The sequence below is a fragment of the Protomyctophum parallelum genome, assembly GCF_964188405.1.
Source record: "Protomyctophum parallelum genome assembly, chromosome: 22".
In the NCBI taxonomy this organism is placed as follows: Eukaryota; Metazoa; Chordata; class Actinopteri; order Myctophiformes; family Myctophidae; genus Protomyctophum; species Protomyctophum parallelum.
The window spans coordinates 16,903,857-16,917,653 of NC_139714.1; the positions used below are offsets into that span (position 1 = coordinate 16,903,857).

At 40.5% G+C, this 13,797-nt stretch overlaps 1 protein-coding gene across 1 annotated transcript in view; it reads right to left on the reverse strand.

Annotated features, from left to right (window-relative positions):
- The window catches only part of LOC310879735 (EF-hand calcium-binding domain-containing protein 6-like), a gene marked incomplete at both ends in the record, with an annotated part of 54,193 nt that overhangs the window by 19,606 nt on the left and 20,790 nt on the right, over positions 1-13,797 (reverse strand). Inside the window, 4 exons of the mRNA XM_083794562.1 lie at positions 203-330; positions 5,508-5,622; positions 6,564-6,693; positions 8,290-8,453. Coding sequence (XP_083650688.1) covers positions 203-330; positions 5,508-5,622; positions 6,564-6,693; positions 8,290-8,453 — 537 coding nt within the window. The remainder of the gene's footprint in view (positions 1-202; positions 331-5,507; positions 5,623-6,563; positions 6,694-8,289; positions 8,454-13,797) is intronic.

Here is a 13,797-nt window from a genome sequence, read left to right on the forward strand (position 1 = left end):
GAGCTGAAATAACGTTGAGCAGTGGTGAGTAAAAACAGAGAGAAGGGCTGGAGCGGTGGTGGTGATTTGCTCTTCACCTCAGTGACGTCATGTTGTAGTTCGGTGGTCACCTCACCACCGAAAATCCAGACTATGTATGAGCCTTAAGGGGTAGTCAGTGAGTGAAATCCTTTTCGGAGGTCGGTCCGGTGGTCCTGCTCACCCCATGAATGTTCTTAATCCTGGTCTTCAAGGCGGCCAGGCATTGCTCCGATGTCAGGAACCGGACCTTGTCACCAGCCTTACCCCAGTAGCCCTCCGAGTCCCTCTCCCTGTCTCTGCTTGACAGCTCTACAGAACCGCGTTTGGGAGAAAGGAAAGGAAAGTTACCATGTTTACCCAGGGTAACTGGACTAAGCTCAAGAACTTGTTTACAGCCAGGCCCTGCTCATAGAACATTTCATGGTAGGGGTTCAATGCCTTGCTCAAGGGCACTTCAACGGTGGTAATTTTAACGTGCCGGTCCGGGGATACGAACTAGCGACCTTCCGATATCAAGACCGCTCCGCAAACCGTTCGGCCACCGCTGCCTCAAGAGAGAGATTTTTGATTCATTGTGAGAGAGAGTCATTCAGTGATGATAGGTATTTAGTAATGTTCCGGTTTCCCCCTATAATGCTGTTTACGAGAGGAAATTTAATTACGCTGACAAATTAGAATTATGTTCGTTTTCCTGGAGTGTGTCTTTTGTGGTTTATTATTTATTTATTCATTACCAAAGACTACACTTCATGTCTGCTTAGCCACTCTGGGCATTTTAGATGACTGACCTAATTTTTATTTAATTAGGAAGCTCACACTTGTGATCCAAATTGAAGAAACTCTTTTATTTGTTGTGCTTTACGAACATGGCCAACTTTGTCTTGCAGGGTTTTGTTTAATGATTGCTTTTGTCTTCTTCTATTTTGCTCAGTTTTCTTTTTGTTTTGTTTTGTTTTATTTAGAGGAGGATACAAATTAGAGCGACGCCCTGCTGCTCAGAGTTCTGCTTCCAAAACTCCATAATTAGCCCAATTTGATCGGGAACCCCTTTTTGGTGTTAGCATTATGTTATGCTTTAGCTTTTGAAAAATAGCAGATCTACAAGCTCATAGCGCAAGCTCATAGCTCAAGCTCATAGCTCGTAGCGCGCCACCGAGTGGCGCGCTACGAGCTTGTAGGTCTGCTATTTTTGAAAAATCGACTGACATAGAAACATAGCTTTTTCAGAAAACTGTCAGGATGTAGAAGACATTTTTAGAATCTGATCTCAGGTCAGAATGGATTAGTCCAAACAAGCAGAACCACCGTGTGTTATTGCCTGTGTTCCTCTCCCTTCCACTAATGAGAGATGCCGTAACTCTATATATAATCTACATGATTTCTCTGATGGCTCATATGCACCCAAAGAAATGCATAATTTTTTTGTACATATATGAAGCGGTGCCTCTTATTTGGCACTGGAGAGACTGTTGCATGTTATAACTGCACTGATAGGATGCCTGTCGCCGTGTGGGTTCAAATCCACCGTACGGTGCATCCGGGCTTTGTCGAGCGTCCATACGAACACAATTTGGCGAGGAGGTGGAATTTGCGAAGCCGTGCTGGGTGGGGGGAGGGGGGGGGGGGGGCTCTACGTCCTCACAGGGGGGGGTCCTCGCTGGCAGGTGAGTCGGTAGGACACAACAGGCAGTGAGGAGGACGAGGAAGTGGGGAGGAATCAATTATTGGCATAAAGATTAACCCATTTTGGGCGGGAACCCCTTTTGGTGTTAGCATTATGTTACGTTTTAGCTATTGAAAAATAGCAGATTTACAAGCTCATATAAGCGCGCCACCGAGTGGCGTGCTACGAGCTTGTAGGTCTGCTATTTTTTTTAAATCGAAGAACGACTGACATAGAAACATAGCTTTTTCAGAAAACTGTCAGGATGTAGAAGACATTTTTAGAATCTGATCTCAGGTTTAAAAAATGTGTAGATCTACAAGCTCATAGCGCGTCACCGAGTGGCACACTATGAGCTTGTAGGTCTGCTATTTTTTTTTTATCGAAGAACGACTGACATAGAAACATAGCTTTTTCAGAAAACTGTCAGGATGTAGATGACATTTTTAGAATCTGATCTCAGGTTTAAAAAAATTGCAGATCTACAAGCTCATAGCGCGTCACCGAGTGGCACACTATGAGCTTGTATAGGTCTGCTATTTTTCGTGAAAATGTGGCGCAAATCTTTGAATTTATATTTCAGAGAACATTTTTAACTAAAATATTGGCTTCTGGGGGGGGTCCCTGGAACTACATATTTTGAGATGGGGGTCCGTGGCCCAATAGAGATAATTCTGGGGGTCCTTGACATGAAAAAGGTTGAGCACCACTGACATAGAAACATGGGTTTATCAGGAATTTGTTTTGATTTTGAAGCATTTTTTTTTATCGACCTCAGTCCAAAATGGTTTAATTAGGGAGAAAACGGGGTAAAAACTAAAAAGCAAAAAATTTAAATAATAAGAATATTATTATATATTTCAGCTTGCATTCTATAATAATAATAATAATAAACCTTTATTTATATAGCACCTTTCAAAACGAGGTTACAAAGTGCTTTACAGAAAAACATAAAATCAAATGCAGTGCACACCATAAACAACAGTTGACAATAATAACAATAAAGAACAGGCAATGAACAGAAATGCAGTAGGACATAAGAACAATAGGGAATGTTAAAAAAAAAAAAGTTTAGGTGTTAAAAGCAGCTTTATAAAAATGAGTTTTTAGGAGGGATTTTCTCTTGCATATTGTACCTTAGTGGGGGCTTCTGTAGTGGTGTTTGCACTCAATTCAATTCAAAGGAGCTTTATTGGCATGAGAAAACATACGTTTACGTTGCCAAAGCAAAAGTGGAACAAAACAATCAAGATAAAACATTGAAATAAACGTGTAAACAGAACTGTGTTACATTCACACTGATCCCCTTTTCCACCGGTTGGTTCCCACTCAGTTCTTTTCCACCGGTTGGTTCCCAATGGGAACCGGTTCAGTTCTTTTCCACCGGTTGGTTCCCAATGGGAACCGGTTCAGTTCTTTCCCACCAGTTGGTTCCCAATGGGAACCGGTTCAGTTATTTTTGGTTCTTAGTCCATGAGCCAGAGCTCCAAAATTGGTGGGAAAAACTAGACCTATATTAAATTGTTTATAGGATCAATACAAGTAAATCCACAGTAGTAGCTTTTTCATATTTTCTATTTTACATATTTTCCTACATAGTGCCTGATTTGCATGTTTAAAAAATGTAAAATTTGTAATACAATAAATCATTGTCTTCGTTTTGGGGAAGTTTCATGGTGATAACAATCTAATATAGGTATGGTTTTGCTACACTCAATTCATAATTCACGTTCCAATTTTGGAGCTCTGGCTCATGGACTAAGAACCACAAAGAACTGAACCGGTGTCGTGGAAATTTAGAGATAAACATGTAATAACACTCCAAGTTACGGTTGGGTGCTGTGCCCTGTTGTTTTATGACGTCACTGTCCCATGTGGTGGATGCCTTGTGGCTGTATGTTGGGGGTTGTCTGTGTGAGAGAGAGCTATAAAGGCTGTCCTGTCTTGTCCTTCTGGGAGCCAGACTAGGGTTTCCAATACATGATACAGGTTCGTGTAAGTCTTGTCTCCTTTACTCGAGTAAAATCTCTATACTCTATAACTCAGAATTCTTGTGTTGTCTCATTATTCATTATTATGATTCGTCTTTTGAGCGTATGTCCACAGATTCCATTACACCGGTTCCCATTGGGAACCAACCGGTGGAAAATAACTGAACCGGTTCCCATTGGGAACCAACCAATGGAAAAGGGGCCTTTGAGTAATACCAACCAGTGGAAAAGGGGCCTTTGAGTAATACCAACCGGTGGAAAAGGGGCCTTTGAGTAATACCAACCGGTGGAAAAGGGGCCTTTGAGTAATACCAACCAGTGGAAAAGGGGCCTTTGAGTAATACCAACCGGTGGAAAAGGGGCCTTTGAGTAATACCAACCAGTGGAAAAGGGGCCTTTGAGTAATACCAACCGGTGGAAAAGGGGCCTTTGAGTAATACCAACCAGTGGAAGAGGGGCCTTTGAGTAATACCAACCAGTGGAAAAGGGGCCTTTGAGTAATACCAACCGGTGGAAAAGGGGCCTTTGAGTAATACCAACCAGTGGAAGAGGGGCCTTTGAGTAATACCAACCAGTGGAAGAGGGGCCTTTGAGTAATACCAACCAGTGGAAAAGGGGCCTTTGAGTAATACCAACCAGTGGAAAAGGGGCCTTTGAGTAATACCAACCAGTGGAAGAGGGGCCTTTGAGTAATACCAACCAGTGGAAGAGGGGCCTTTGAGTAATACCAACCAGTGGAAAAGGGGCCTTTGAGTAATACCAACCGGTGGAAAAGGGGCCTTTGAGTAATACCAACCAGTGGAAGAGGGGCCTTTGAGTAATACCAACCAGTGGAAGAGGGGCCTTTGAGTAATACCAACCAGTGGAAAAGGGGCCTTTGAGTAATACCAACCAGTGGAAAAGGGGCCTTTGAGTAATACCAACCAGTGGAAAAGGGGCCTTTGAGTAATACCAACCGGTGGAAAAGGGGCCTTTGAGTAATACCAACCGGTGGAAAAGGGGCCTTTGAGTAATACCAACCGGTGGAAAAGGGGCCTTTGAGTAATACCAACCGGTGGAAAAGGGGCCTTTGAGTAATACCAACCGGTGGAAAAGGGGCCTTTGAGTAATACCAACCGGTGGAAAAGGGGCCTTTGAGTAATACTATCTTGTGAAACTATATAAAAAAAGATTTTTGACATTTTCTGCCAGAGATACTGTAGTAATACAAGACTCTTTATACTTTTGAAAGTTGACAGCAGTATTTCAATGTTTTAAACATGTTATAAACATTTAGACCCATGTATCTACAACGGGGGTGGGCAACTTTGACGATGGAGAGGGCCATTATATTTCCATACTCACTCCCTATAGGGCCATATATTTCTGTTGTAGCAAAAATAGCCGATCTACAAGCTCAAAACGCGTCGCACTGCGACACGTTTTGAGCTTGTAGATCGGCTATTTTTTGCTATATTCGAATTTAAATCTCGAATTATCTTTTGCAATTTTTGAATTGGAATCCTGAAAATTAACATTTGTATGTAATTTCAAATGCCTTTAATTATATGTGTGTTGAGCATTGAGCTACTAATTTAGACTGAAGTAATTAAAGCGGGTCATGTTTTCATGTTGTGGAATTGTAAACGGCTGAAACCATCAGTATTCTGACATTAACCTGAGGGCCGCATTAAGTGAAGGTGCGGGCCACATGTGGCCCCCGGGCCGCCAGTTGCCCACCACCTGATCTACAAGCTCACAATGCAATGCTGTTTTGAGCCTGTCGATATATAGGCTTATTAGAATTTTTGCCAAAGGATAAACCTTCTTAAAGCCAACGCCCTGTGCCTTACCCTCATACTTAGCCAGGAACTCTGCGGAGTCCATCCGTCCATTTCTGAACCCGAGCACTTCAGTGAGCATGCGGAAATGTCTGTCGTCCAGAACGACCCAACTGTCCTCCAAGATCTAAGAGGCCAAGAAACAAAGAGAAATAACATCTATTCTATAGGCTAATAACATCTATTCTATAGGCCAATAACATCTATTCTATAGGCCAATAACATCTATTCTATAGGCTAATAACATCTATTCTATAGGCCAATAACATCTATTCTATAGGCTAATAACATCTATTCTATAGGCTAATAACATCTATTCTATAGGCTAATAACATCTATTCTATAGGCTAATAACATCTATTCTATAGGATATACTCTACAATGCTCCAACTACTGTTGGTGTAGACTTGACTTCTAATCAGTGTTGTTTTCGTCGACTAAAACTAAGACGAAAAATGTTCGTCGACTACCTTTTTCAAACTGACGAAAACTAAATGGAAACTAAATGAAAACTAATCATGGTGACTAAAACTAAGACTAAATATACTGACAATTTCGTCAACAAATAAAAACTAGACTAAAATGTTAGGAAGGGACTATTGGACGAGAGATCCAGTATGCTGAAAATAGCAGATCTACAAGCTGACAACGCGTCGCAGCGCGACGGGTTGTCAGCTTGTAGATCTGCTATTTTCAGCAAGTAAAAAAAAGTCATTACGACGGCATCAAGGCCCGCCAAAATACATTGTAGTCGACAAAATCAACTGTAGATTTAGTCGACTAAAATAGAACATTCCAGGTGACTAAAATGTGACTAAAACTAAATTAAAAACTATTCAAGAGACTATGACTAAAACGAATCGAAATCGAAAGTTGCTGCCAAAAACAACACTGCTTCTAATGACTTTGCGTTCCTTCTCCTATAATATTTAATTTTTTTATATATTTTTTTAAGTAATTTTTATTCAAAGAGTATGACATCATATGCGATTTTCACAGACAGAATACGACTCTTCCCATTCCTCCCCACCCACCCACCATAATTTATTTATTTTTGACCCTTCCCACCTTCCGTAGATCTCCCTCAGAAAGCGCGTCCCGTGGGCCATGGGTGGTGGTCGCGTGGATCCGGTCGGTGAGGGAGGCGCGGCGCTGATCCAACCGGTCCCTCATTCTCTTGAAAACGATGTCCAGAACACTGTGGGGGAGGCTGGGGGGAGGGGGAGGCTGCTGGACCCCCCCAGGCCCGGGTTCAGGGTCCACAGTAGTCTGGGGTTGGGGTGGTGTGTTTTGTCTGTAGGGAGCAATTGATATACTGTAAATATCTAAATACTAAATTACAATGTAGGCATTTATCAGACGCTCTTCATCCAGAGCGACTTACATTAAGCAAAAACAAAAGCATGGCATACATCACATATATAAAAAGTAGTTATCATGTATAAACTAAGAATGTAACAGTGGAGTATCTATGTCAACCATACATACTATATTATATATTATACAATATACATGTGTACTATAAAGTGCTATGACTACATAAAATGCAATTCTAGTGCTGTCTACGTAATGAGCTAGCCTATATGTCTGTCTAAAATAGTCTGTCTAAAATAAATGCCACAGCTGACTTGGTAGTAAGTTCATACCAAGCACTACCTATATGACGATAACTAAAAAATATGTCGTTTTAGTCCAATAATATTGCATGTGTCTTTCAGTGTGTGCTCCGACACACTGGACTGGACTACACACAGAGGGCTCCATCGTATGCCATGCTTTATCCGCAAGTAATGAAACATTTTTTCCGTGAATTACGCATTTGGGAGCTTCCACTATGCGTAAACGTTATGTCTCACACGTTATACCAGTGCTTCAGGTACAGATCACGGGTACAGTACAGAAAGCATCGCCTTCTCCATATACTGTATGGCGACTGCCAATTATTGCAGACACTGAACAGAATTTTGCAGATGCCTTAGCTCTCAGCTTGGGCATGCCTGCAATCTGCAGGCCCCTCACGATTGATTTATGGACATTACAGAGGCTTCCAAATATGGAACACACATACACACACACACAGGATGACGACTGTCTCTCCATACCTCTCAGTAGTGGAACAGGGGGGCGGTGGCAGCATGTCATCTGGTAGTGGAACTACAACTCCCAGGTTCCTCAGGAACTCATTGTAGCGTACCAAGATATTACTACTACCAGAGCTGGAGCAGGACTCACAGAGCCTACGACGCACGCACACACACACACACGCACACGCACATGGACACGCACCGTCATGCACACACACACACACACACACACACTTAATCTGTGCCAAGGGAACAACGAACCAAGCTGTGGTCAACAGATTTGCGGAGTGTATTTTTCTTCTTCTTTCTATTTATTTATTTATTTATTATTATTTTTTTTTTAATAATGACCATGACGTATAACTTTGTATTTTACTCATTCGCATTAGTCACAATATCGAGCTACATTATTTTGGAATATTGTCATATTTACAGTTTCCGTGCCATAGCCGATAAGACAAGCGTACCTTTAACTCTGTCCAGCATACCATATAAAAGGCGAGTCTGGTTTAATCCACATTAATCGGCAGTTGATTCGCATCGAATTTAGCATGTTGTAGCATATTTAGCTAGCGCCAAGCCGCGATCACGTAAAAACGGCCAAAGATCCTGCGTGCATGCCCGTGCACAAGCCAAGTTGCATCACTCTCAAGTAGTAGTACATGCAGGTCTACAGTATGTCCATAATATTGGACAGTAGTGTTTCTTACTTGTTGAAGTGTGGCTGAGAGATGGCCGTTCCTCCATAACGGAGTACGAGCGTCCTCAGATCGTCCTGGTCGATATATCCCGTCTGGCCCGGGTCACACAGGGTCAGCGCAGCCCGCACGGAGCTCATCTGCTCTCTCAGGTTGTCCTTCAGCAAGTTCTCCGCCTTAAAACAACAAAAATGGTCTAATGATCTTTTTGTTGTTAAAACAACAAAGATGGTCTAATAATCGTTTTGTTGATTCAATAGTAAGATGTCGTTGCCGAGAACCTCCCTTAATTTTTGAGGGGCGCTATAGCCGCTCCAATGCGTGACGTTTTAAATTTACGTCATTATGGCAACCAAGTCTATGGACTTTGTAATGTTTGTTTAGAGCACTTGTGACATAAATCAAATGGCAACCAAGTCATATTTTTTACGGGGGCCAGTTTCGAATTGCAGCCGTCCGTAGGTGCCCTTTGAGAGCGGTGCTGAAGGAGTCAAGGGATTCACATGTCTTAATGACTGTTGGTAGGGCCTTCCACATTTTGGTGGCATAGGAGCGAAAATAATTTAGTCCCTTGTTTGTGCCGAATCTGGGCTGCACACGGTTCGTTGCACTCCCTCCATGGGTCCTTATTGGGCAAGACTCTGAACCCCAAATTGCTCCCGATGTGCAGGTTGGTACCTTGCATGGCTTCCACCGCAATCGGTGTATGAATGTGTGTGTTACTGTAAAGCGCCTTAGATAAAGGCGCTATATAAATGCACCATTCACCATTTGTGTGCATGCATGTACTGTAAAGTGCACTACAGTACAGTCCACAGCTCAGACACATTGCACACTTTATCTGCATGCAGCGTAGCATGTGGGAGAGCACACACACACACACACACACGCCACCCACACCAAAGCAAACACTTTGTTAATAATTGACCACCGTTGTATAATACTTCTTTCTGTTTGATCTCGCCTCGCGTATACTTATCGTCTCATTTGATCTGGTCTCCTACGGTGTTGTTGTGCGGTGATATATCTGTGATCACATGTGTACTGTATTTATTAGCATTCCACTCACCACGCTCCACGAAACAGCTGCTGCCACAGGCCGCTTCTCAGCCCACCGAGGTGTCTGCTTCTCGTCCTCCTGTAAACGTACAGTATGAAAGAATAACATTCAGTAGAACAAATGATGACGATGACCAAGTGTGACTGCGTACATTATGCAGATTTAGGACACGTACAGTAAGAAGAATCCATGCTTTGCACATCCTACTATATGCGCCACGTGTCTGTCTGTCTGTCTGTCCAGTGTTGTTTTTGGCAGCAAATTTCTGTTTTAGTCATAGTCTCTTGAATAGTTTTCACTTAGTTTTAGTCACATTTTAGTCACCTGGAATGTATTAGTGTTAGTCTAGTTTTAGTCGACTAAATCTACAGGTGATTTAGTCGACTAAAATGTATTTTGGCGGGCCTTGTTGCCGTCATAATTACTTATTTTACACTTGCTGAAAATAGACGATCTACAAGCTCACAACGCTTCGCAGCGCGACGCGTTGTGAGCTTGTAGATCTGATATTTCCAGCATGCAACCAAGTGTAAAATGACTTATACTGGATCTCTTGTCCACTAGTCCCTTCCTAACATTTTAGTCTAGTTTTTATTTGTTGACGAAATTGTCAGTATATTTAGTCTTAGTTTTAGTCACCATAGCATAGTTTTCATTTAGTTTCGATTTAGTTTTCTTCAGTGGAAAAAGGTAGTCGACTAATTTTCGTCTTAGTTTTAGTCGACGAAAACAACACTGTGTCTGTCTGCGTGCGTGTACGGTTGTAATCCACGTAACTCGAGAACCGTTCGCCCCACCGACACACTCGTTCCACACCCCCGCAGGGAGTGCAGTGCCCGGTATCGAGTCGGTCGGACCCACGGTTCTCCAGAACCACCACAAAAGGCTCTGGTGGTCAGGCTCTGCCAGTGGGCCTAATCAGCCTAAATCCCCTCACCTGTGCCAATTTCCAACCTCTGCCTCAGCCAATTGATTGCCATGGCAACGCCACCACACCTGCCAATTGATTACTTTAACCAGTCTACTTTTCACAGTCAGTTTGCAGCACTCTTCACACACAGGCAGACAGATAGAGATCTCCATGTGGGACACAGTTAAAATGCGTGCTATGACAAAATCTCCATATGTGACCAAATTTGACTGAGGGACTGCCATTGGATTTTTTGAATTTTCGTTTTTTCATGTCATGTGAAAGGGAGGGAATCATAGCTTCAAATTGACATATTGGTTGTTCAGTTTGACCCAACCGTTTTGGAGATATGGCTTATAGAGTAATGTCTCGAGATTTTGACCAAAAGTAACACTAGCCCTCCCCCGAAAGCGATAGCTAGGCGTCCTATTGTTGCGTCGTTGTTGTTGTCACACGTCTAAATAGACGTGCGAAAACATGACGACGGAACAATAGACTCTTAACGACCATCGGCCATAGAAATGTTAATCGCCGTGATGATTACATGAAGTTTGGCTTCACGTTTACTGGGGATAAAACGTACCCGATTCCGCTGTGTATAGTTTGTGGATTCAAGCTTGCAAACAGCAAGCAACAACAACAAGCAGCTATGACCGGGCGATACAAGGGATTTGTTAGCCGAGTGAAAGAGATTAATCCTGACGTCATGGCTACACACTGTTTTTTACACCGCGAGGCGCTGGTTGCAAAGACTTTACCAAAAGACCTGTTAGTTGTGTTGGAAAATGCAGTAAGCGTCGTTAACTTTATTAAAGCAAGACGCCAAGACCACTGAAAAGCAGGCTGTTCGCCACACTGCGAGGAAATGGAGGCGGAACATCAAACTCTGCTTTTGCACACCGAGGTTCGATGGCTTTCCAGAGGAAAGGTTTTGTCGCGTGTATATGAACTGAGGGAGGAATTAAAGTGCTTTCTGTCCGCAGACAAGCTCAAGGTTCACACTGAGACAGAACTATTTACTTTTCTTTTTATCAATTATTTTTTACGATTTTCTTTGTACAAAAGTGCTCAAGTTTAAGACCATTGTATTGTGGCAAAAGATTTTTGTTCTTGTTTTTACAACTCCTTTTTTTTATTTAGAAGTATTACTTTGCATTGACAAATTGAACATGTGTGTGCTGTCATGTGTGTTTTTAAAAGTATATTGGGTTCATATACTGTGTATATATATATATATATATAGTTACTTACATATATATATATATATAATATATAGGTAGCACTTTACAATAATGACCCGTTATAAAGCATTTATAAACGTTTATAAGCAGTTTGTAGACTATTAACAAATCATTATTAACCTGTTTGTTGACATTCGTAAATGATTATTAAAACCGTTATAACTATGGTTACAAATCATTTATAAGGTATTAATAAGTAGTAAACTATTCATTAATAAGCCATTTATATACATCTGTAAATGATTATTAAATCATTTATAATGACCCCATGATAAAGCATTTATAAACGTTTATAAGCAGTTTGTAGACTATTAACAAATCATTAACAACCTGCTTGTTTACATTTGTAAATGATTACTAAAACCTTTATAACAAATTTACAAATAATTTATAAAGTATTAGTAAGTAGTAAAACTATTCATGAATAAGCCATGTATAATACATCTGTAAATGATTATTAAATCATTTGTAACTGATGTTATATAATATATACAAGCTATTTGTATATTTGGGAAATGTGTTTGTTCATGTTTAACATATACTTTGTAAAACATTCCTAAAATATCTATAAATCCTTAGTACATGTTATTAAGTGGAGGAGGACAGTCATACTCGGATACGAGTGACCGCCGCCGATGATGATGAAAGTGACGACAGTTCATCATTTACAACTGTCTGTTAATGTTTGTTCATGTTTAACATATGCTTTGTAAAACATTCCTAAAACATATATAAATCCTTAGTACATGTTATTAAGGTCCCTATAGTAAAGTGACGACAGTTCATAATTTACAACTGTCTGTTAATGTTTGTTCATGTTTAACATATGCTTTGTAAAACATTCCTAAAACATATATAAATCCTTAGTACATGTTATTAAGGTCCCTATAGTAAAGTGACGACAGTTCATCATTTACAACTGTCTGTTAATGTTTGTTCATGTTTAACCCAACATCATTTTATGTTGAAGATGTTGTGTTGCATTGTGGGTAATCCTCAGTACAGAGGAACTCCATACTGAGGGTAAGATGGTCTCCTGTTTGCTCAGGCACAAACAAATTAATTACAAACATCTAAGCTTCATATGGCCAGATATGCACTCATGTTTACATAGTGTTATTCAGTAACATTCGTTTTTGTATGTCATGGTATCATATGACATTGTTTATTTAATTGTTTGAAAAACGGTTAGCATGTTAGCTAGCTGTTAGCACAACTGTTAGCTGTGCTGTGTAGCCTGTGTTACATGAGAATTCACTGACACTTCATGTAAGTGAATTCTCAAAAACGAATGTTACTGAATAACACTATGTAAACATGAGTGCATATCTGGCCACTTATATGAAGCATAGATGTTTGTAATTAATTTGTTTGTGCCTGAGAAAACAGGAGACCATCTTACCCTCAGTATGGAGTTCCTCTGTACTGAGGATTACCCACAATGCAACACAACATCTTCAACATAAAATGATGTAGGGTTAAACATGAACAAACATTAACAGACAGTTGTAAATTATGAACCCTACATAATTTTATGTTGAAGATGTTGTGTTGCATTGTGGGTAATCCTCAGTACAGAGGAACTCCATACTGAGGGTAAAATTGTCTCCTGTTTGCTCAGGCACAAACAAATTAATTACAAACATCTAAGCTTCATATAAGTGGCCAGATATGCACTCATGTTTACATAGTGTTATTCAGTAACATTCGTTTTTGAGAATTCACTTACATGGAGTGTCAGTGAATTCTCATGTAACACAGGCTACACAGCACAGCTAACAGCTGTGCTAACAGCTAGCTAACATGCTAACCGTTTTTCAAACAATTAAATAAACAATGTCATATGATACCATGTCATACAAAAACGAATGTTACTGAATAACACTATGTAAACATGAGTGCATATCTGGCCACTTATATGAAGCTTAGATGTTTGTAATTAATTTGTTTGTGCCTGTCCCTGAGCAAACAGGAGACCCTCAGTATGGAGTTCCTCTGTACTGAGGATTACCCACAATGCAACACAACATCTTCAACATAAAATGATGTAGGGTTAAACATGAACAAACATTAACAGACAGTTGTAAATTATGAACTGTCGTCACTTTACTATAGGGACATTAATAACATGTACTAAGGATTTATATATGTTTTAGGAATGTTTTACAAAGCATATGTTAAACATGAACAAACATTAACAGACAGTTGTAAATTATGAACTGTCGTCACTTTACTATAGGGACCTTAATAACATGTACTAAGGATTTATATATGTTTTAGGAATGTTTTACAAAGCATATGTTAAACAT